This window comes from Mobula birostris, chromosome 27 (assembly GCF_030028105.1).
Source record: "Mobula birostris isolate sMobBir1 chromosome 27, sMobBir1.hap1, whole genome shotgun sequence".
Lineage (NCBI taxonomy): Eukaryota > Metazoa > Chordata > Chondrichthyes > Myliobatiformes > Myliobatidae > Mobula > Mobula birostris.
The window spans coordinates 29,114,339-29,137,907 of NC_092396.1; the positions used below are offsets into that span (position 1 = coordinate 29,114,339).

Genomic DNA, 23,569 nt, shown 5'->3' on the forward strand with positions numbered 1-23,569 from the left:
CGGAAGAAGGTACAGGAGCCTCAGGACTCACACTACCAGGTTCAAGAAGAGTTATTACCCATCAACCATCAGGCTCTTGAACCAGAATGGATTACTTTGCTCAACTTCCCTTGTCCCATCACTGAATTATTCCCACAACCTATAGGCTCACTTTCAAGGACTCTTCATCTCATGTTCTCAGTACTTATCACTTGCTTGCTTACAATTTTTTGTTTGTTTGTTTATTTATTCATTCATTCATCAATCCATCCATTTATTTATTGTCTATCTATTTATTATTATTAATAATAATAACAATAATAAGATGATAATGTGATAAAGCCTTGACAGAATTTACTTTAAGGCTCAAGAAATTCTGCCAGAGTTCAACTGTAAAAATATAACAGGTAATAAAAGGTAATAAACACTTTCGCTACACCTACATTAAAACATTCTGTTGGCATAATATCTTGGTCAAAAACCAATCTAGAAAATTTACAAAGAAAAATAAGAACTGAAATGACAAATTTCAAAAAACATTATGTACACTTGAATGCACTTAGATTAACACCACCTCAGACGGAAGGGGGAAGAGGAATAATAAACATTAAAAATGTTTAAACATTACACAACAGTCAGATAAAACTTCTGAGGATATACTTTCATGGAAGTATATGGAACATGAACAGGGTATACAGTGTCCTGACGGTAATATCTACAAGTGGCATCATCCCAAAGGCACTACACGATAGCATTAAACAATTAGGGCTGCACAGCAATATCTAGAATAGTCCGAAAGTTTCTAGCAATTGAGAAATGAGCACGATTGGCTCTGCCTGTACCTTAGGTTTTACCAGCTCAAGCTGAGAAAAAATAATTAATAACAGCAGGTAAGTGCAGAACATTAAACATAATGAAAAGTGGCTGCATCATAGATTTTACCAGCTTGAGCTGAGAAAAAAAATGTTTCTATAAATAACAATTATTATTATTTTAATTTTTTTCTGAACAGAAGCTGGTAAACCCTGAGGTAGAGGCAGAGCCAAGCACACTCATTTCTCAATTACTAGGAACTTCCGGACCATTCTAGAGGTGTTTAGTATTGTGGTTTTCTGGAGATTTACATAAATATTTTTGTGTAGGCCTAATTGTTTAATGCTATTTTGTAGTGACTTTGGGATGATGCCAGTTGTATATATAATTTGTGGAACTCTGATTCTAAAACTGGATCAGGCTTGTATTTATAGTAAGGTCTGGTGTCCTTTATGAGTTTGTATTTTAAAGCAAGATTTTGGTGAATGATGTTTGCCACTTGATTGTGCCTGTGTAAGTATTCAGATTGAGTTAATTGGCTCCAGGATCCTGTGATGTGTTGGATTGTTTCTGGTTTCTCTTGGCATTTTCTGCATTTAACATCTTGAATTTGTTGTTCTTTAATTATGTATTTTTGATTTTTTTTTTGTGCGTGTTAATCACCTGCTCCTCTGTTTCCACAAAGAACTCCTTTGTTTCTGGGAAGAGGTCTCCAACTCTGAGCCAGGCGTTCAATACTTCCTTGTTCACATCTAGTCTGCTCAGATCATGGGCATGGCTTTCATGGAGTGTCATGCTCTTCCATTGGTTAACTTTTTCTTCTATACCGATAATTTTTCATTTTTCTGGGTTGTTCTTTCATTTAAGTTTAGTGGTGTGTACTTCTTATCAGAATTGCATTTGTTCATGTAGAGTGCTGAATCCAGTTTTCGTTGATGAAAATATATCCCAGAAGTGTTATCTAACTACTGTGTAAGATTTTTTATGTCCGTTATTCCTCTTCCTCCTGCTGTCCTAGGTAATGTTAATCTAAGCACATTCGAGTGTACATAGTGTTTTCTAAAAATTGTTATTTCAATTCTTATTTTCCTGTCAAAAGTTTTTTCCCTTTAGCTCACTATGATCTACTTTCTTTGCTTGTTGATATCTCAGATATTTATATGTTTCATATTCATGCATCAGTTGTAATGTACCCTGCAATTTTGTTTTGATTTCTATTAGCTCTATTGCAACTTTCTTCATGTTTAATGTTCTGCACTTATCTATTTTTATTATATATTTTCTTTCTTTTTGTATTTGCAGTTTGTTGTCTTTTGCACACTGTTGTCCGCCCTGTTGGTGTAGTCTTTCAATGATTCTATTATGGTTATTGGATTTATTGAGGATGTCCAACAAGAAACTTGCTGGGGTGAGGAACTGCTCTGTGCTGAGAAGGCATAGCATTGGATAAATGTCGCAGCCTTGTTGGACACAAGCCTTCAGTGAGATGGGTCTGTTGTGGATGAGAACCCTCAGGATTCTGACATCACCCACACGCTAGAGACAATTCACAATGTCCAATTAATCTACCAATGCAAATATCTTTGGGATATGGGAGGAAACTGGAACACCCAGTTCTAAATCTATCCACAAGATTGTAGTGAACCAAATTTCAAGTCAAAGCACAGCAAGAGCCAAGTGGCATTATGTTATTTCACAAAGCTTTCCCTCAATGTCAGCAAAATTAAAAAAATTGGCCATTGACTCATTGACTCCAGTAGCTGTGTCATTGTACCAATGTAGGTAAGTTACATTTGTCTGATGTAATTTATATAGTGTTTTGTGCTTTTGTGTTTTAGTTGATTTTCTAAAATATTTAATCACTTTTAATGTTTTAATTGGTTATTGCACGTTAAATACTTATGAATGCTTTAGTGGCTATCTTTGACATCTCTGACACATGATAGAAAAGGGGATGGGGCTTTGCCACCTGTCAAAGAGGCCTGAGGAGTTTAATGTGCAGGACTCATTGTCCTATTGTTTCTGGCCAGGCTCTGACGCCGCTGGAGGACAATCTGGAGCATCAGTCTCCTGGCTCCAGAGAATATCAATGTGGACAAATGAAAACAAAATTGGAAAGTTGAGTGGTGAATGCAGGTAGGGAACCACATGCAAGAAAATTGGGACATTGCTTCAGTATCTTTGATAAAACTATTTTGTCTTGATGGAGGTAAGACCATTTGAAATAGGTGTGCGCCCCCTAGCTGCAAAATGAATGCTAAAACTGTACAGAATGTACTGTAAATTAGTATAGACTTGGGAGTCAATGTAGCTTATTCAGCTTCTTCAGCAGAAGCTTGCTATTCCCAATGACAGCATCCATCTTTTACATTCTTACCTCCATAACCTTATAATCCTAAATATGAATCACCTGAAAATGTACTGCTGTTGAACATCAGTCCTCAATTTACTATGCTCCCATATCCAGGACCTCTTGTTCATCCCGAGGTTCTGTTCAGGAGAAATCATTTCCGTTCCATGAATAAATAACATATTCTCTCACACTTTCTGATGGAAATAAGTGACATGATCAGTACGGAGTCTGCTATGATCTCCTAGTTTCACTCATAGCTGGTTCAATTCTTATATTTACACTACCAATCAAAAGAGCTTGAAACACAGACCCAATCCAAGTTCACAGGAAGAAGTGACAGGTTTGTGTATAGTTAATGAATAAGATCTGATATTGCTGATTTCATATTTCAGTGCATATGTACTGTCCACACTGAATTCCACCTACCATAAAGCTGACATCTTTTAGATACCGTGTGTCAAATACAGCCGTAAACTGAAGATGCTGATTCCGCTCATGGTTAGCATTACAGTCAAATTTTATTGTCATCATTAACAACTAGACAATAATGTATCATGTAGGTTTTAAAAACTATATACAAATTAATAGTTTTTGTGATAGTCAATCAAAAGTATGCATAATTATCCTTAACCAATAATGAATTACAAAGTTGAAATGGCAGGGACCGATGGGGAATGAATTCAGTAACTTGGAGACTACATACTTTTGTTTCCAATTTTCTTCTGACTTTTTTCTGATGTTGACTCTTGTAGAAGTATGAACAGCTCTTCTAGGTTTCAGCAAGAGCTTACTTTCTACACCTCTTTTGTTGACTGAGGCCATGTTTAATATGTTATCAGATGCTAATTTTGCTCCGTGGGTGCACACAAATAAAGTTGCTTTACAAAGAGAACTCTGTTTCCAATTCAAAAATCTGTAGGTTTATTTTCACAAGCTGCTATGATATGTCGATCTGAGTTTTGAGAATAAACAAGCTAGCAGGGTTATTTTCTGTCTTTATTTTGCAAGCTGCAGTTGGTCCCTGTGTAAGTTGGCAAGGTCATAAAGGCTCAACATTCAATCCAATTCTATGGGTGACCATAACGTTTTGGCAAAATCATCCAAGTGGACCAGGATTACCATGTCAAACATGCTTCAAGTTGCGAAATAGAATAAAAAAGTAATTGAAAATGTTGGCAAGTTTAAATGCCACTGCCAAAGCTCACTCACTAGCACCTCAAGTCAATCGGCTGCTAGGAAAAAATTCTGAAAACTGGGCCTTCCTTATCATCAGTCAGGAAACAATTCCATAACATTTATATGGCTAGGAGAAAGTGTAACACAGGAAGGTACCACAGACCAATATTAAATATACCTTTTTAGTCCTTAAAAGAGAAACATTGTTGTAGTTCCTCTAATAATAATATCCACTAATAAGGTATCTTTTTCTCAATGGTTTATCAGAAGCCCCACCCCCTAAATCCATCATCCGTTTTTTTTTCTTCTTAATATCCCTGTCACATGCCAAATAATGGTTAGAACATTTTGTATGTTAATACCAAACTTAAGTTTTATTTTGGGTCTTAAGGACCATCTTACAACTCCAGGTGATGCTTCCAGGAATCCTGTAGCACCCTGTATAATAGAATTAGATAGTGTGAATTGTTGAACTTCCCCACATTTTTACTAATGGCTTTGTAACATCACTTGTGTTTGAGATATTGAGACCTACAATGGGTGATCCTATTAGATGATGAAAGCCCAGTTCCGTTAACTCCATTAGGGCAAGTTAAGTAAGAGACCATGATGAAATAGTTATGTAATTTGCGGCTCTCTGACCATTGCCTCCCCAATTTACAATCAGCAGTTACTATTTGATTATTTTACTTAGCAACCTGCCAAACACGATTAACCCTAACCTAATCATGAGACAAATTTGCAATGACCAATTAACCTACCTGGTGCGTCTTTGGATTTCTTATGTTGAGATGACTCTTGATTGAAGCATTATTTCAGCACATGTGGGTAGTGAAGTGTTTACTCAGTCAGATCCCTTTGAACAGTATTTGGAAAAACAGTCAGCATCATTATTGATCTAGTGTTGCTGGTTCCTTATGTCTAGGTTTCCCTTTGTCACGAATGACAGCAATGTAAGTTTACACAGCTTCACTTATTTATGACTGGTGTCCCAAAATGATGCAGTTTACCGAACTTGACTGCTATGGTATTGGCTTTATAGTCAACAATTGTGCTATTATACTTCTTTTGATGTAATTAAACAATATCATAGCAATAGTATTTCACACAAGCTTTAGGTGAACTCTCTAATCTAGTCTATACTGTTCTTCATAGCAGCTGAAAGAGAGACTAGTTGTACATTTTAATATAAATTGCCAGCAGTGCAATTAGGGCTTGGCTTCCAATATTCAATATCTTAACAATCAGAAGATGTCAAGATTCATTTCCTGCCTAATTTAATACATTTATATTCAAGTAGTGGGTGTGAATGATTATTGCTACCTTAAGACTGACATGCTGTTTAACACCTGTCATGTGACAACGGATTACAGCAACATTTATAGGAAGTTCCAGAGCCAGTCTGTGAAAGAATCTTTAAAACATTCCACACAGCTTGAGCTCCTTTCTCATGTGCGAAAGGCAGCATTCTGTAATGTACTTCATTAGAGTTTAAGAAACCCATCCATTAATTGTGATAGTGATGGAGGATATCTGCACTGGTGGAAGCACAATTAATCACATCAAATCTATGGGGCAAATTTGAACCTGAAGAGAAAAGATAATGTGTGGAACACTTAAAGCAAGTGAAAAAGCAATCCTTGTCGAAGTGAAAAGCAGTACAAAAGCAGTCCCAGAGCTATTCTGGAAATCTCTGCATTGCAGGAACCCTTCTACTCAGATGTACATTGCACAGATTACTTTTTCAAAGGATAAATAATGTCAAAACAGAGAATAGCCGAAAGCCATCAACTTGAATTAAGGTGATTCTGAAATACAGAAAAGATTATCTTGTTAGAAAACAGCCAATTTTTGGCCAAAATTGCTCCCATAATTAATGTCCCATTTAATGAAGTAACAGAAAATCTGAAAAAAACTATCTCTATCCTATCCCTCAACGTCAGCAAGACGAAGGAATTGGTTGTTGACTTCAGAAGGAGTAGCGGACCGCACAACCCAATTTACATCGGTGGTGCGCAAGTGGAACAGGTCAAAAACTTTAAGTTCCTCGGGGTCAATATCACAAATGATCTGACTTGGTCCAACCAAGCAGAGTTCACTGCCAAGAAGGCCCACCAGCGCCTTTAATCCCTGAGAAAACTGAAGAAATTTGGCCTGTCCCCTAAAACCCTCACTAATTTTTATAGATGCACCGTAGAAAGCATTCTTCTAGGGTGCATCACAACCTGGTATGGTAGTTGTCCTAAGACTGAAAGAAGCTGCAGAAGATCGTGAACACGGCGCAGCACATCACACAAACCAGTCTTCCATCCGTGGACTCATTTTACACCGCACGCTGTCGGAGCAGTGCTGCCAGGATAATCAAGGACACAACCCTCCCAGCCAACAGACTTTTCATCCCTCTTCCCTTCGGGAGAAGGTTCAGGAGCTTGAAGACTCGTACGGCCAGATTTGGGAACAGCTTCTTTCCAACTGTGATAAGATTGCTGAACGGATCCTGACCCAGATCTGGGCTGTACCCTCCAAATATCTGGACCTGCCTCTCGTTTTTTTTGCACTACCTTACTTCCCATTTTTCTATTTTCTATTTATGATTTATAATTTAAATTTTTAATATTTACTAATTTTAACTATTTTTAATATCTTTAATATATAATATTTGTAATCCAGGGAGTGTGAAGTGCAGATTCAAATATCGCTGTGATGATTGTACATTCTAGTACCAATTGTTTGGTGACAATAAAGTATAAAGTACCCATTTCACGTTAGTACATAGGTTCCTAAAGCAGTCTGAAACCTGTAGTCAGAGGTCAGGTGAAACTCTGAGCAGTTATGCACTTGTTCCAAAGATTTATCTTTGCCAATCTGGTATTTTTCATTCGTACACACAGCAAGGTATTGTTACTCACCAAAGACATATTCAGTTTAAGTATTGAATGAAGAGTACAAGATATGAATGAAAATGGTCTCTAACTGCATAGGAATTTTGGCCAGCCCAGAACATAAATACTTCTGTACGCACAGTATACAGACTAATGGCAGGAAAAATGTTGAGATCTCTGACTGAGCATGAATGGTGTGAAATGTGAGGTGAGCAAGAACTTCTGCTTCTCTGGCATTCAGCACAAGATAGATAGATAGAGAGAGATAGATAGATACTTTATTGATCCCAAACTAATTTACAGTGTCACAGTAGCATTACAAGTTCACAGATACAGTATACAAATTAGAAGAGAAATAAGAAGAATAAATAAAAAATAAGTTACCTTAAACAGTCTAACAGGAGGGGTCATCATTTTCCCGGCTATAGATTGACTCATTATAGAGCCTTATGGCCGAGGGTAAGAATGACCTCAAATAGCACTCTTCAGAGAAGTGCAGTTGTCTTAGTCTATTGTTGAAAGTGTTCCTCTGATCTGCCAAGGTGGCATGCAGAGGGTGAAAACATTGTCCAGAATTGCCAGGATTTTCCACAGGGTCCTTGTTCTACCACAGCCTCCAGAGTGTCCATTTTGACTCCTATAACAGAGCTGTGTGGATCTAGGCTATAACTAGCCTTTCTAATCAGTTTACTGAGCTTGTTAGCATCATACATGTTGATACCATTGTCCCAGCACAGCACCGCATAGAAGACTGTACTGGTGACAACAGACTGGTAGAATATGTGGAGGCCTGCATACTCCAAAGGATCTCAGTCTCCGCAGGAAGCAAAGGTAACTTTGGCCCTTCTTGTACACTCTGTGTTGGTGCTCCACTGAAGTTTGTCATTCAGGTGCCCTCCCAGGTACTTGTAGGTCCTCACCATCAATAGTAACAGGGAGCAGTGCAAGGTTAGTCTTCCTAAAGTCCATCACTATCTCCTTTGTCTTACTGATGTTGAGCGGCAGATGATACACCTTGCACCATTCGACAAAGTCCTCCACCAGGGCCCTGTATTCATCCACCTCTCCTCCCTTTATAAACCCAACTATTGCTGAGTCATCAGAGAATTTCTGTAGATGATGTGACTCTGTGTTGTATCTAAAGTCCAAGGTATGCAGGGTAAACAGGAAGGGAGCTAATTCAGTCCCCTCTGGGGCCCCAGTGCTGCTTATAGCCATGTCTGATGTACCGCTCTGAAGCTGCACAGACTGTGGTCTGCCAGTCAGGTAGTCCATTATCCAGCATATTATGGAAGTGCCAACCTGCATTGAACGGACCTTTCCCCCAGCAATGCAGGCTGTATGGTATTGAAGGCACTAGAGAAATAAAAAAACATGATTCTCACAGTGCTGCCTTCCTTATCCAAATGACTGTAGGTTCTGTTCTGCAGGTAGATGACAGCATCATCGACTCCAATGTGCTCCTGGTAGGCAAACTGCAGGGGATCGAGGGCTGAGGTGAGCCAGGACCACCCTCCCTAGGGTCTTCATAATGTGTGAGGTCAGGGTCACTGGATGATAGTCATTCAAGACTTTCGGTCGGCCCTTCTTGGTTACTGGGACCACACATGATGTTTTCCACACATTCAGGACCCTTTCAAGGCTGAGAAAATGCACTGGAGAACTCCACACAGCTGCTCAGCACACTCCTTCAGGACCTTGGGGTTCACACCACCCGGTCCCAATGCTTTGCTGTGTCTGAGCCCATTTCACCTGCTCAGTAGTGAAGGTGAGTCCATGATGACTGGGCAGTTGGTGGAAGGTGGGGGCTGGGTGAGGTGATTATCAGGACAGTAGCAGTTGGTATGTGGAGGAGTGGATGGTAGATGCAGGGAAAGGAGGGGATGTAGACATGGGTAGCCTGTGTTGTTCTTCCACGTGTTGAACTGGAAGGGGAAGGAGGGAGGAGGTGGGGCATTGGTACTGAGGGAGTACTGGGTGCCTCAGCACCTGGACTGGTGTGTTCAGGAGGAGGGGGGGTGGACGTGACCAGAAGGGCAATTGTCAGACCTATTAAAGAATTGGTTTAACTCATTAGCCCATTCCAAGGCTCTAAAACTAGGCTGATTAAAGACAATGATGTTCTTCATGCCTCTCCACACTTCCCGTGTGCTACCCTGCCCAAGTATGCCAATTCAGACCAATAAGATGCTTTAACTGTAGAAAGGAAGGTCTACTATAGAGAACCAGAGTGCATTAAGCCTAAACTGTGATAGTCAAGCAGTGTCCCAATGAAAAAGGTCGAATTACAGAAATGAGCTTTACAGAGATTAAGGAGTACATGTATAAGCCACTAGCAATGGTAAAAGAAAACAAAGCTATTTCAAAATTAACGATTAATAATCAAGACATTGACACAAATAGCTACAGCCTGCTCCCTTGTGAGAATGCACAAGTGCTATTTGCCAGAAAAAATCATTAAAATTATCTTGCAAAGACGAGAAAGAAATTCCACATTGATCCATATAATCCTAACAAATGACATCCAAGAGATTAGCAAAAACTGCAGGATTTATGATGTATCTGAAGTCAGTCCAACTATTGTTCAAGAGCCACCATGTACTGTTTCAAAAAAGAGTTGAGGTTAGATGACATTGTTGAATTCAAAGATGAAAGTACTCCAAAAGCTACCTGCTGAACTTAGAACTTTCATAAAGCTGATGCTGCTGGGAAGATTACAGAGTGAAGAATCTACAACCTTGATTAAACCTGTAATTCTATTACATCAGTGCTTTTAAACCATACATTGTAAGATGTTTGTAATATCCATATGAACTATATATTTTACTTTGTCTCCTATGTTTTTAGTTGCTGTATTACAGGGAAATTAGATGTGTATTGTACACCATACATGACATTGCATGTGTCCAAAGCCTGTATGTCTTCCAGTGCCACATACATGCTCAACCCTGTAGAAATCTGGCATCTTTCAAGAACTGCATTGAAAGTAATCTAACACTCTGATCAGTTTTCTGATCATTCCATTACCAGATGCACATAAATGCAAAAGTGCACAATTAAATTTCTGGGGCACTTTCCTTACAGATTTTGCAACACAGCATTCTAATCAAATTTCCGGAGCTCAGATACGCTGGGAATGGAATTGAGAATCTATAGGATTTCCATCAAGGAGTCTTTCCTTATACTGTAAGTCAAGATTGTAAAATCGAATGTGTTTTTTTTTGTTATCATTGCAGTGTCCTTTTGAACAACACAAAGCTGCAATAGGAATGCTTAAACTAATATTATGGCATTTAACAAGCAAATATGCCAAAGAAGTAACTCAAAATTATGTTACACCTTTAAATGTATAATCTTGGGTGTAGTTCCTTTCCAAATTCTAACAATACCATAATTGGTCTGACTGCTGAAAGCAAAGATCCACCAGGCAAAGCCATAATCATATCTGTTCTCGATGAAACCATTCAACAGTTAACATTTTGGTGTGGCCAACATAATGTTGTTAATAATATTGCATAAGAAGAATTCAGAGTATGTATTGCTCACTCACTGAAGGCTCAAATATCATTTATCTGAATAACAATAATTATAGGGCAATTAAGCAAATTGGCATTAATAAACCTAAATTTGATAAAATTGAGCAATATGATTATTTCCAACTAAAATTCTTTTTTTATTGATTCATTTACAGGAAGTGGGCATCGCCAGCTAAACCAGCATTTATTGCCCATCCTTAGTTGCCCTTGAGAAGGTGGTGATGGGCTATCTTCTTGAACTGCTGCAGTCCCAGAGGTATAGGTATACCCATGGTGGTGTTAGGGAGAGAATTCCATGATTTTAACCCAGTAATAATGAGGGAATGGCGATATGTTTCCAAGTCAGGATGGTGAGTGACTTGGAGGGGGATTTCCAAGTAGTGGTGTCCACAGGTATCTGCTGTTCAGAACACTTTATTCCTTTCAATCTGTCTTTGTAGGCCCTATAATTGTGTGCTATCACTGATATGTTCTTCCCCTGACCCTGTTTTACAATGCATCATGATAACAAATGACAGGTAAATATTAGTAAAAAATTAAAATAAATATTAATCTGAAGTTAAAGCAGAAAATGCTGTAAATACTCTAGAATCATTTGCAAGTAGAAATACTGAGTTCAATTTCAGGGCCATAATCTTATTAGAACTGCAAAATTCTGACCTTACCATTGAAATAAAAGTAACTTTTCACTCTTTGAACTATCATAAATACGGAGTTTAAAAGGGTCTCTCCCAACCAGCAGATGTCAATGTCTGAGGAGCTTACGAGATTTCTTTTGTAAAAGCTAGTTTTCCTTCCTGAGTTGTGTGTCCATGACTGATTGTGAATAGAGGGCTGTCACATCATGTCACAGACTCAGGGGCAGATTTACATTTTAACCTAACGGCGGGTGGGCTGAATATAAAAAAAACCTGCAGAAAATAACCCAGTCTCCCTCCCCCATAACACATTTGCAACAACAGCATCATTCCTTCCCAATTAAACGAATCCAGGTACTTAAAGTTGATCTGCGAACGGGGCAAAGAAAAAAGCAAGGCACTTTAGTGCAGCGTTTGGAGAGAGGAAGAAAAGGCGGAAGTTTGATGCTTTAATTATTTAGAAAAAATATATATAAAAGAGGCAGACAGATGTGAGGCGGGTCCACGTGGTTTTTTTCAGACATAGAGATCTATTGTTCAGATCAATAAAAAGGCAGAGTCTGAGGGAGAAAAGGAGACAAATCTTTGGATTTAAAACCCGGCAGAAAGAAAAAAAGAAAACAAAAAATATACATATATTTTACGACTTTCAATCAAGTTGGTGGATATTTGATCACCTGGAGAAAGAGTTAAATTTGCTTTTAAAGGAAAACTAGAAGGATTTTTTTTGCTCAAAGGGGGAAACGAATTTTTTTTTGTTTGTTGTTGCTGCTTGAGAAAAGATGCCTCGCAAGAAGGTGGAGAAGAAGAAAATAAAAGGTGGAAGGAAGAGGGAAAGGGACTTCAGCGATGAAGAGGAGCTGGAATTGGAGAACTCGGGCAAGAAGATGGGCAAGCCGGCCCTGCAGACCGTCAACGAGCCCGAGGAGACCAAGGAGAAAATAGTAAGCAAGCTCGGGGCTCGGCGGGCCGCTCGCTTGGGGCTGGGAGAAGTCACTATAGTTTAAAAATAAAATTCTCGCCATTCCCGTTTTGTCACTAACCCCATCAAAACTCCCCTCAAAGTTGTTTTATTGGGTGGAGGGGAAGAGTTTTATTTTAAATTTAAAGTATAGAAGTTTAAAGTAGGGAAGAGGGAGAAGAAAGCAACTTTTTTTTATTATTATTTCCGCAGCGAGTAACAAAAGCGACTCCTGTGCGAAGTGTGTTTATTATTCCCGGGAACATTTGTTTGAATTTTGGGGATTTTGTTGGAAGTTTTGACGTCAGGCCCGAGCCCGGGATGAGAGTTCGGGGGAAGGTGTTTAATGGAAGGCTTCGAGCCGTCCGCCGCTCGCTCGCTCTCTCTCTCCCTCTCCAACTCGCTTGCCGAGGATCGGGAGGGAAGCAGATCGTTTTTAGTTTTATTTAATTTGGATCATTTATTGTTTTTGTTCGTTTGCGGCCGGTTGTTTTGCGCTCCGCCGCTCGGCCCCACTCGCTTCCAAACAAAGAGACGCCCAGGACCGAGGGGTGTACGGTGAGAGACAGACAACGGGGCACTCCGAGTTGTCACCCGCTGCTCTCTCAGCCGCCTCCGGGGGCTGCAAAACTCTTCCATCAGCCGAACAAGGTGCCGGATGTCGACCGGCCCGAGGCTTGGGCTTCTCGGCTGACTAGGCCGCGCACCGGCCAGGAGTCGCAACCCCTACCGCCGCACCTTCCCTCGCAGTTTAAATAAACCCCTGCCGCTTTTATTCACACGAATCGGTTCCAATTTTATTATTTTTATTGAAACTTTCACCTTTCCTTAAAATAGTCCGGAGTTTTTCTGTAAACTCCGTCTTTACGGCTTGTTTCTTTTTCTGTGCTTTTACCTTTTGCTGCATTTCGCCCGAAGCCGTTAGAGATGGTTACTATTAACTTTTCTCGTCTATAAAATATGTTTATTTTGTCCGTTTCTGTGGCTCTAATTTCCCGCCATTTCCCCGGTCCGGGAGACGGGAGGGATGTGCGCAGGCGCGACGCTGGCCTGTCAATCACCGGGAGTCCCGGGCTGCCTTGTTCGGCGGCCGGGGGTGGATCCTTGCCGTGCCGCAAGTCATTAGGAATAGCAGCGCTAAAAGGGCGAGCGGCGGTACTCAGACACTGTCCTGCTATTTGCATAGAGTGAGAAGATGCGGGTCGTATTTTCCGCTGGCGTCTTTGAGTCAGAACTGCTTTTTTAAAAAAAATGTGTATTTAGTCACATTGCACAGGGTGATCGTTTCATGTGCATCTGACACACAAAGCGCTCGATTCCTGTGAGAATTTTGGGTGCTGTGTCGGGAGAAACTGAAACGCCAGCGCAAGTACTGAACCCGAACGCTTATATTTGTTCGGTGAGTGTTCAAACGTTTTGGTGTCAGCTGGGAAAGAAGAGCGGGGTGACGGTGTGGAAGTACGGCCGTCCTGAAGCGTGTAATCGAGTGGGCGTACTCGAATGCGGATTTCTGTATTACTGGTTTTAAGTGTAGGTTGTAGGAGCAATTGGAGCGTGTGACAATGTCTGTTGGCAGCATCAGGCCGGAGGGGAAGGAAGGGAAGTTTGGAAACGCACATGGAAAAAGAAAACAAGGCAGATAATTGGAAATGCGCTGCAGTTCCGACAGCATCTATCAAGAAAACCACGCAACATTTTTAGGCCGATGATCTGCGCCACAGCTGAAAAACGGGCAATATTTTGTTTTTTTTTTCCCGTTACGAAACTTGCATTCCAATCTGCGCGTTCAAAATTTTATTTTGAGAATCATAGACTTGAAATGTGGTCAGAAACAGTCGATCTTGTAGTAGCATACAGGATTTATGTGGGGTTGAGGGGGGAGAGAAATTTAATTGTTTTTGTTTGTCCTGGCTACCTAAATTATGAGTCTTTACTTCTGAAAACTCTGGATCTATTTTCTGGGAAGCCTTATAAAGCAGCTTTTCATGCTTCTGGTAAAGCTATAATGGAAAGCCATTATAGCCACACCAGCTATTCAGATCACTCTTAGGTCATGGCGCAAGTGTCTAAAGGGAAAGTTGCTCAAAATATTTTTATTTTTCTGTATCTAAATAAAGTGTTGTGCGTGAAAGAAATTGGGTACTTCTCTACTTTTTTAACTTTTTGTGAAGCTGCAGAGTGTCAAACACTGGCTGGTAAGTGCAAACTTATTCCACTGGCCACTTAAGCTGAGCTTTTCCTCCCGTTAAATAACATTACAGCTGATCTTGCATCTTAGTTTCCCTTTCCTGTCAACTCCCTAACAGTGCATTTTCTCTGGTGGCCAAAAGTCTAGAATTACCATGCACTGGTACACTGAGTGACCCTGTCTTACCCATGGCACAGAGGAGCTCTGAATCCCATGCAAGGTGGTTAACAATGACAATGGTGCAGCAACTAGGCCTGTGAAGCAGGCTGTGGTTTATAACATTGAGAGGGCATGATCAAGATGCATAGCTACTATCTTTTATTTTCCCAGGGGTGGGGTGTTTAATAAGGTTCAGAAACTACAAGAGGGGCAACTGTTTAGAACAGAGGATGATGCATTTAAGGAATGAGCTAAAGAAGTGGTAGAGGCAGGTATAATTACAACATTTACTCTTAATTGGCTAATATAAATTATCCTTTGTATAGATAAGAGGCAAAAATGAATGATTAGTGTACATGAGGGGAAGAATAACAAGAGTTCAAGCACAAAAGAGAGAACTGATGAGGTTGACTGGCTTGAAGCCCATGGACAAAATGGCTGTCATTGTCATAGGCTAATGAGAAAACATACTTGGCTGAAACCTCTACATTATGAACTTACACTAAAACCTTTATTGCATTTAGGAGGGCCCAATAAACAACTGCAGTGTGATTTTTGGTATCTTGTAAGGTAGGGTTTATCATTTTGGTTTGAGAATTGGTATTGTAAATATGGCCCTATGTAACAAAATGCCCTGTTCTTCTGAAGTAAGAAAATATGAATGGATTTTTGTAGCAGTGACCCTCAGTGTGATTCTATTTAAGTTGCTGATAACTCTGCTGTCAAAAATTTTAGTATAGTTGTCTCTTACTAAATTTATACTGTTACAAAGTTTTCAATTTTTGTTATAAACCTGCCATTTGTGTTGCATTTTGGAGGTTGTAGCAATTATTGTAATCCCAGTACTTTTGAGAAGTTCCTTGAATTTTTGTGCTGTGCAATTAAACTGGTTTGAACCGGGTGGGAGTTAACTTTTGGCTTATAGCAGTGTTGGAGTCTTTGTGTGAAGTTGGGGAGAAATTTGTGCAGCTTTGAAGTTGACTCATGTTGGTTGTGCGGCAAATTGGAGAACGTTTTCCTTGGGGGGCCTGAAGCGTCAGCAGTCTACTTACCTGCTAGTGACTTGCACAGATTATTTTTAAGCCCTTGGTCTGATCTGGGAATTGCAGCTGTCTAGCTACGGAAACCTATTGGTTAGTGTACATGAGAAAGCTATTCACCCGCTGGGCCCATGAAGAGATAGATGCAAACTGCAGGTACCTGAGGTCAGGATCAATCAAGGGTCCCTAGCGCTTTAAGGCTGAAGAACTAGCTTGAGCAATATCTATGTGCATGTGTCTTTTTTTTATTCCTTCTGTGAACTTTTTTAATTCTAGAGGTAATTTTATATTTTCTGTTTGGGATCCAATGGTGCAGGCAAGAATGATATTTAGAGGTCTTCTGATACTGTGATAAATATCCTGTGAAGGGTGAGGGGTTTGGTCTTTGTTTACAGGACATAACAAGGTAGTTTTGTGTCATCCCAGAGGTAATGGAATAAGTTTCATTGACAGAAATAGCCTAGTTTCCCTGCATCCAGTTTTCAGTGGGTTAAGGAACTATGGCTGTTCAAGGGCTTGTGCACCTTGTACACCATGAGAGTGGAGTCAACTTGTGGCAACTGCACTTTGTGTAACATCAAATAATGCACATTATTGGGGATGAGTGTACAGTGAAACTGTAGGCTCAGGAATTTAGATTTTCTGTAGTTCTTAGAAATACCAATTGGATTTTTCAAAGGTACATTTAATGTCAGAAATGTATAGAATATACATCCTGAAATACAAACTGTACCTCTTAAAAAAGATGTTATGCTGCTGCTTTATAATAAATTAGAGTTTAATTGGTGCAAGTAATAGTTTTAGAGTGCTGGTGAGTTGAAAGGGGGAATAGCAAATGTCACTTGGTGAGATGCTAAAACATTGGATAGCAGATTATGGGGGGGGGGGGGAGAGCATTTTTTCCTAGGAAACTGTATTGAGCCACTATCTTTACTGCTTTAACATTTATTTTTCTTCATCTGACCAGCCATTAATTTAATTGGCCAGCCTTAACCGTAGCACATCACCACCTTCAGCTGAACTGTTCAGCAGCCCTACAGAAATTGGACCCAGAAGTGAAAAGCACTAGCATTGTTCCTAAGTCAGGCTGCTTTGGAGAGTAACTGGAATATATCTGCTGCTGCTGGTAGTGGTGGTTTGGGAGGTGCTGTTGGAAACCGAGTGAATAATTAATTACATAAATAGTACACATTGCAGAAGCTGGTGGAAAGGATGAATGGTTAGGGTCATGGATGGGATGCCAATCAATTTTGCTGCCTTGTTCTGCATTATGTTAAGCTTCTTAAGTGTTGATGCAGCTGGACAAGTGTAGGGTATTCCATCACATAGAAACATGGGAGAAGGAATGAGTATTCCTCCTTTAGAACTATCTGTTGGTGCAATTTTCTCTCTCTCCTTGGTGTTCAGCGACTTGGCCACTAAAGCTATCTCTTTGCAAATGATTCAGGGTCATTCCTCCTCATTTAAGCCCTATATCTTTTGACCTGTAATGTGAGACTGTGATCCCTTGTTTCAAGGACTCCAGCTGGGCCTAGGGCAGTTTCCTGATGAGTTCTTGAAGTGATGTTCTGAGCCTGGGATGGTTGACCACCTACACCACAACAACTGTCATAAGATGTGATTCCAGTGACTGGAGTGTTTTTTTCCCTTTGCCCATTGATTTAAATTTGCCACATTGGTCAAATACTGCCTTTAGGTCAGAAAAGGCACTATCACTCTGCCTCCACAGTTTGGCTCTTAGGACTACTAAATGACCAGTGATACTGTACTGTGCTTCATTCACTGTTTGCTTTCAAGAAATGCCAGAACTTCTCTGTGTGCACTGACCCTGAATTTAACTAATACCGCCACTAATTGCCCATTCCAATTTAATCTTGATCTGAATGGTTTGTGTGCCATTTCAGAGAGGAGTTGAACAGTAATTATATTAGTGTGGATATGTTGTCACTGGTAAGAACAGCAGATTTTCTATCCTCAAAGCAGATTTTTACTACTATTTTGCTTAATGCAATATTGCAGATTTTAATTTCACATTTATTTGACTTATTTTAAATTCCCCACTTACTGTGGAGGGATTTGAATTTGTTTCTCTCAAAGATATCAGTCAATTAACATAACTAGTAAGCTTTTATACATGGAAAAAATGTATTTACAAATATTGCACGCTTTGTCATGCTTCCAAAACACATGTTCATAGTTGTACAGTATGCTGTCTTTGGTAAGCAATGACTAACAGATCTTTTTAAATGTAAATGATATTTTCATTATACCCAAGTATTGGTCTTAAAGAATGTAATTCTACCATATCAAACATTGCTTCAGTCCTTGTGGTTTTTTTTTTAAAGTAGTTGAAACTTGGCAATAAGTTCCCTTTCTATGTTTTATAAAAGAAACAGTTAGATTAGGGAGTGTTTTTCTGGCCCAGGTTTTTAAAAAAAAAAAAAAAATCTGATAATACAATTTAGAAACCAAAAGGAGATGCAGAGGCCTATCAAAGACCTCTGTTTGGATGAATAGTTGCAGTGTCCTCAGTAGTGTGGTCAGTGGTGTGAGTCATGGAATGTAAAAGCTGGTGATGTGAACATTAAAAAGACTTATGCAAAATAAAGATCCCCTTTTCAGTATGTCCACTTCATCTACAGCACTTGTGAATGCATTTATGTCTTGCCTGTTTAGTTTATCTAATGCAAATGAGATTAATCAGTCATCATTCTACAGTTGTTGGAAGTAAAACTACAGAAGTGAACTGATGACTTCAACAAGAAAGTTAAAATATTTATCTTATGGAAGGTATTTAAAAAGAAAGAAATCTTATGGATCTTGGCATGCAAATGAAATTGTAAGCAGTAGACTTGGGAAGGTTTTCATGGCAATCATTTTTAAACATTCTAATGTAATCAATTTCAGTTTGATATATTTTAATCTCCAAACTTTGTCAGTATATCAGCCATGCCACAATAGTTTCTGCATATTCATTTAGGATGGTCTCAAATAGCAGCAAGTGAATAGTATCTTATTTAAATTTCTGACCTGTTCCTATGAAATAAAATATCCTTATATGCATGCACACATTATACACTCATGAAATAAAAATAAATATTGAAAAATACCTCGTCTGATTAGTTAGCATCCTGCGGAGAAAACAAGTCCCTATTTCAGAATGTGTCTTTGATGGCTCTTGTCTCAATCTCCAGAATAAAGTTGTTTTCTGTTTGATGTACAACAGTGCTTTGAGAGTAAAGATTCCCAGTATATATAAATACCAGCATGTTTAATAGGCTGTTTCTCTTCTTTCTTTGCAATTCTATATTCAATAATGCGGTTAGTCCTGAGGAAGGGTCTCGGCCCGAAACGTCGACTGTACCTTTTCCTAGAGATGATGCCTGGCCTGCTGCATTCACCAGCAACTTTGTGTGTTGCTTGAATTTCCAGCATCTGCAGAATTCTCATGTTTACGTTTTTAAATATCCTCTCTTAATCCTTTTGAACTGTCCTCACTTGCAACTCTAGTATTCAGATGCCAATTTTCTGACCTTGTAGACCTTTTGCAGTTGTTCATCTGCCCCAACATGTGCCCGAATTCAACTTTGGCCCCCTACCCCCTGTAAGATGCTTTGCTGCTTGAGCAGCTCCCTATTTTGGGCTGCATTTTCACTCCTTATGTCCCAGGCATATAGTTTTTAAATGCTGTGTGTCATGCGGCTGATTGGGCAATATTCAGGCCCCCTTTTAAGCAAAACAATAACTTTCATTTGCACCTTTAATGTGACGTATCAGAGAAAAAACGAACAGCAAACTACAGAAGAAACATCTGGATAAATCATCCACAGGTAATGTGACCAATGAATGGACTTTAATGACTGCATTTAAGGAGGGTGAATAGGCAAAATGTTTTTTTGGAGGCAATACCAGATTTTAGAGCTTTGACAAATTAAGCCATGTCCGCCAGTGGTGGCATGAGGAGATTCTGATACATGAACCCAAAACTCAAGTGGCCTGTGTGTCTCAGGATTGAAACTAGAGGAGATTTATGGAGATGTTGCTGATGATGAGACCATGGAGTGATCTGAAAGTGAAGAGATCTTATTGGAAATTTTCCTTAATTCTGAGCCATTCTGGTTTAGAAAGCAGAAGGGTAATGGGGAGCAGGATTTTGTACAGTTTAGAATATGCGCAATAGATTTGCAGGGGTATAAGAATTATCAAGCAGAAATGACGGCTGAAGATAACTTGACAGCAGATGAATTGAGGGGTCAGCGTTTGGAAGTAGAAAACGGAGGTGCAGTTTGGATTTGGCTATGGCATGGATTTCCCTTCTAGTTTAATTCAGAAGTTCAGTCAGGAAGGTGACAGAGTTGATGGTTTTATGAAAGGCACTGAAATGGTTATTAATTGGAGGAAATTTCTACTCATCTACTCTTGGATGTCAGACAAACTGTCTGCCAATGTAGTGGATGTTGGAACGAGGGCAGTAGTAAAATACAGCTGGATTTTATCAGGGCCATCCTGGGAAAAACCAAGTATTAAAGCCTGATTCTACCACCCTTCTGATAGGTGTGAGAGGAGCTTAGCCTTGATCATGAATGATCTGTCAAACAGTTGGCTGCTTCTGTTACTCACTTTTCTTATCGTGACAGACCAAACTGTTCTGTGAATTTGTGTCTTTCTCTAATTTTTGTTTCTTTTTTTTTTCTGATCATTCCCTTGAAACCTACCGTAACTCTATGCTGGCAGGTTATTTACCCCCTACTGCCACACCGGTCTTCCCTTCTTCAGTCCCTCATTTGCTGAATTGGTTCTCTCTCCTCAATATTTTTTCTCTTCTTCAGTTCTGCTGGCAGCTTGCCTCAAAACCACAACCCTTTGCCCTCAAGCGATATATCGTATCTTGTAGCCTTTTCAGAAGCTCCCTCAATTGAGTTTTCACAACTGCCACCGTACTCAGGTGGCTCTTAGCAATGTCTCTTGATTCGAACTGGCAACAGCTTTACACACAATCCTCCTCCAGCGGCTTTGTATTGATTTTGAACTGCCTGGGAGAAGCCTTTGCTTGGTTCCATGTTTGTCTGTTCAGATATAGCCAGGGAACTGCATGTTACTTCAGCTTTGGATCTGAAGGCTTCTGCTCCTCCAGAATTCTCCCTGCTTGTAGATGGCATCCAGCCTTCTTGCTGCCTCTAATGGTTCTGCAATGCCTGACCGAGTTTTCTTCCGACGAAACACGACGACTGAGGATGTTGCCCTCAATCCTTCCCATAAGCCTCATTTCCTAGCTACTGACTAGTATATATTTACCCCCTGTATCTTCCTCAGGTAAAATCTGACTGGTTGCAGCTTTAAAGTTATAGGTGACCCTTTGAAAAGTTTTAGGACAGAATGCTGTAGCATCACAGCAAACAATTATGTTTATCTCTTGCTGAAATCCTAATCCAACCTCCAGTCCTAATCTTTTCCAGCTGACCATCATTCTACCGATAAGCTTGAGGTTGTTGAGCTCTGCTGTTCACGTCCTCCAACTTGTCCCAGATCTTTGCCTGCTTTCCCTGTGCTCATTGGCTTCTGGTTCTGTATAATCTGCTTTTGTTACTTCACAGCATCTTAATGGCTTTTTGCTTTCTTTTTCCCCCTCTTTGTAAATTCTTCCAGCCCTGCGTTCAAGTCTTCTCAGTACGCAGTGGTGTGACCACAGCTGTTCAGCTGGCAAGGCCTGAATGTTTAGAATCTCCTCCCAAGCCGCTTTCCTCCAACTGTACTTGACTGAGGGATTGATCACTTGCCACATGACTTCCTTATGTGGCTCAATGTCAGATTTTATTTTTTTGGTGACTCCAATGACACATCTCGAGGTCATGTTTGAGGCGATGTAAATAATGTTCTGTTTAGGTCATGTGCTGTATAAATGCAACTTTGCTTGAGTATATTTTTAGCTTCTGTAGGAGTTACCAGGTGAGCCATTGCTAAAAGTGTCCTTGTAGAATTGTTAAATACACATGTGCATTCTAGGCTTCCATATGTAATTTTAATCATTGAAATGCAACATTATCTGATCGTGAACACTTAAAAGGATATAGCGTGGCCTGCAATTTATCGCAGTGACTGGTTTTTGCAGTGCTGTAAACTGAATGTTCCTCTTTTGTTTTCAATGCATATTCATAGAAACTAGAAGGATCCAAACATAAAGGTCAGCTTCTTATCTGTGGAGCCACAAACTGGGATTTGATTGGCCGTAAAGAAGTTCCCAAGCAACAAGGTAGGCTGTACTACTTCCTGGGTCGTAGCCTTGTTATTAACTGAAATTGCAACTCTGCATGACAAAACATTTTTGGGAGATTTTCTATTCAATGTTTCCAGCGCAGAGGCTTCTGTGCAGATGACCTTGCTGCACGATCGTGGTCTTGGTCATTTAGGTTATTGCTACAGTACATGTCACTAGAAAGCATATTTCTTTTTGAAAGCACACCGTCTTTAAAATCAAGGTTTACAACATAGAACAGTACAGCACAAGAACATGTCCTTTAGCCCTTGATGTCTTTGCTGACCTTAATACCAGTTTAAGCTGGCATTCTGGTCAACATGGTATGTATATAGCTCAATTCCCTATCTGTTGATATGGCTGTCTAACAGCTTCTTAAACCTTGCTACTGTATTTGTTCCCACATCATCCCTGGCAGAGCATTGGTACTTACCTCTCTCTGTATTACTTGCTATACACATTTCCTTTAAACTCTCAGCCCCTCCTGTCCCCACCCTTTCTCTCATAATATACTTTGATCAGAATGCCCCTCAGCCATCCATGCTGTCGAAACCATCCATTTGCCCAAACTAGTTATAGCGAATGCTCCCGAAACCAGGCAACATCCTTCTGTGCTCTTTTCCACATCCTTCCTGTAATGCAGTGATCAGAACTACACAATATTCCAAATAAGGCCTAAACAAAATTTTATACATCTGTATCATGACCTCCTGACTTTTGTGCACGACATCCTAACCAATGGATGTGAGTACACCCCTTTACCACCCGTCTACTTGTGTTGCTACTTTCAGGGAGCTATGGAGTTGTACCCCAAGATGTCTTTTCATCCATGCTCCTAAGGGACCTTCCATTTAATGTATACTTGCCCGTTAACTTGGAATTCGCAAAGTGCAGCACCTCACACAAGTCCACCTTCCATTTCTCTGCCCACATTTCCAAATGCCTATAATTTCCTGGCTTTGTCTCTAATGTCCTTATGCAAAGGAACAACACTAGAACTTCCCAGTCCCCTGGAACTTCCTTGTGCCTACAGAGGATACAAAGATCTGATGCTCCAGAAATATCCTCTTTTTCCTCTCTCAGTACTATACGATAGAATCCATCAGCGCCATGATATTAATATGCCCTCGAATATGAGCATGCCTCTGATCTCACTATACTCATGTCTTTCTTGATGAATACTGACGCAAAGTATTTGTATAGTATCTCACCTACTTCTAGCTTTAAACATAAATTCCCTTCTTTGTCCTTGAATGGTTCTACTCTCTCCCTAGTTACTCCCGAGAGTCCAGGGTCTAACTTGCTGTTAATCCCATAATTGCCTCCAAAAAATTGGTTATACCACGAAGGAGGTTAGTGGATCACTTGCACTGTGTATTTTGTATTTCACCTGTGTATATCTTAATGTGCTACTGAGGGAATAAATTTGAGTACCCTCATATTTGACATTTAGTAATGGGTTCAGCTGTATTGCTTTTGCCTGCAGCTAACACTAATATTATTTACTGAACAAATCAATAGCAATAACAGTTTTGATGGTATGAACATGGGTATGTTTACAGACATCTTGATTATTGAAAATGGTGCTGGT

The 23,569-nt window shown here is 39.9% G+C and overlaps 1 protein-coding gene across 2 annotated transcripts in view; it reads left to right on the forward strand.

Moving 5' to 3' along the window:
* The first annotated feature begins 11,567 nt into the window (after positions 1 to 11,567).
* rcc2 (regulator of chromosome condensation 2) overlaps positions 11,568 to 23,569 on the forward strand; it is a 40,811-nt gene continuing 28,809 nt past the window's right edge. The window contains exons 1-3 of one of the 2 annotated variants that reach the window (XM_072244840.1): positions 11,568 to 11,731; positions 12,160 to 12,321; positions 21,882 to 21,975. In XM_072244840.1, the coding sequence (XP_072100941.1) occupies positions 12,160 to 12,321; positions 21,882 to 21,975 (256 nt within the window). In that variant the 5' untranslated portion in view covers positions 11,568 to 11,731. Of the gene's footprint in view, positions 12,322 to 21,881; positions 21,976 to 23,569 lie in introns of both variants that reach the window. The other variant, XM_072244839.1, reaches the window with a different exon arrangement.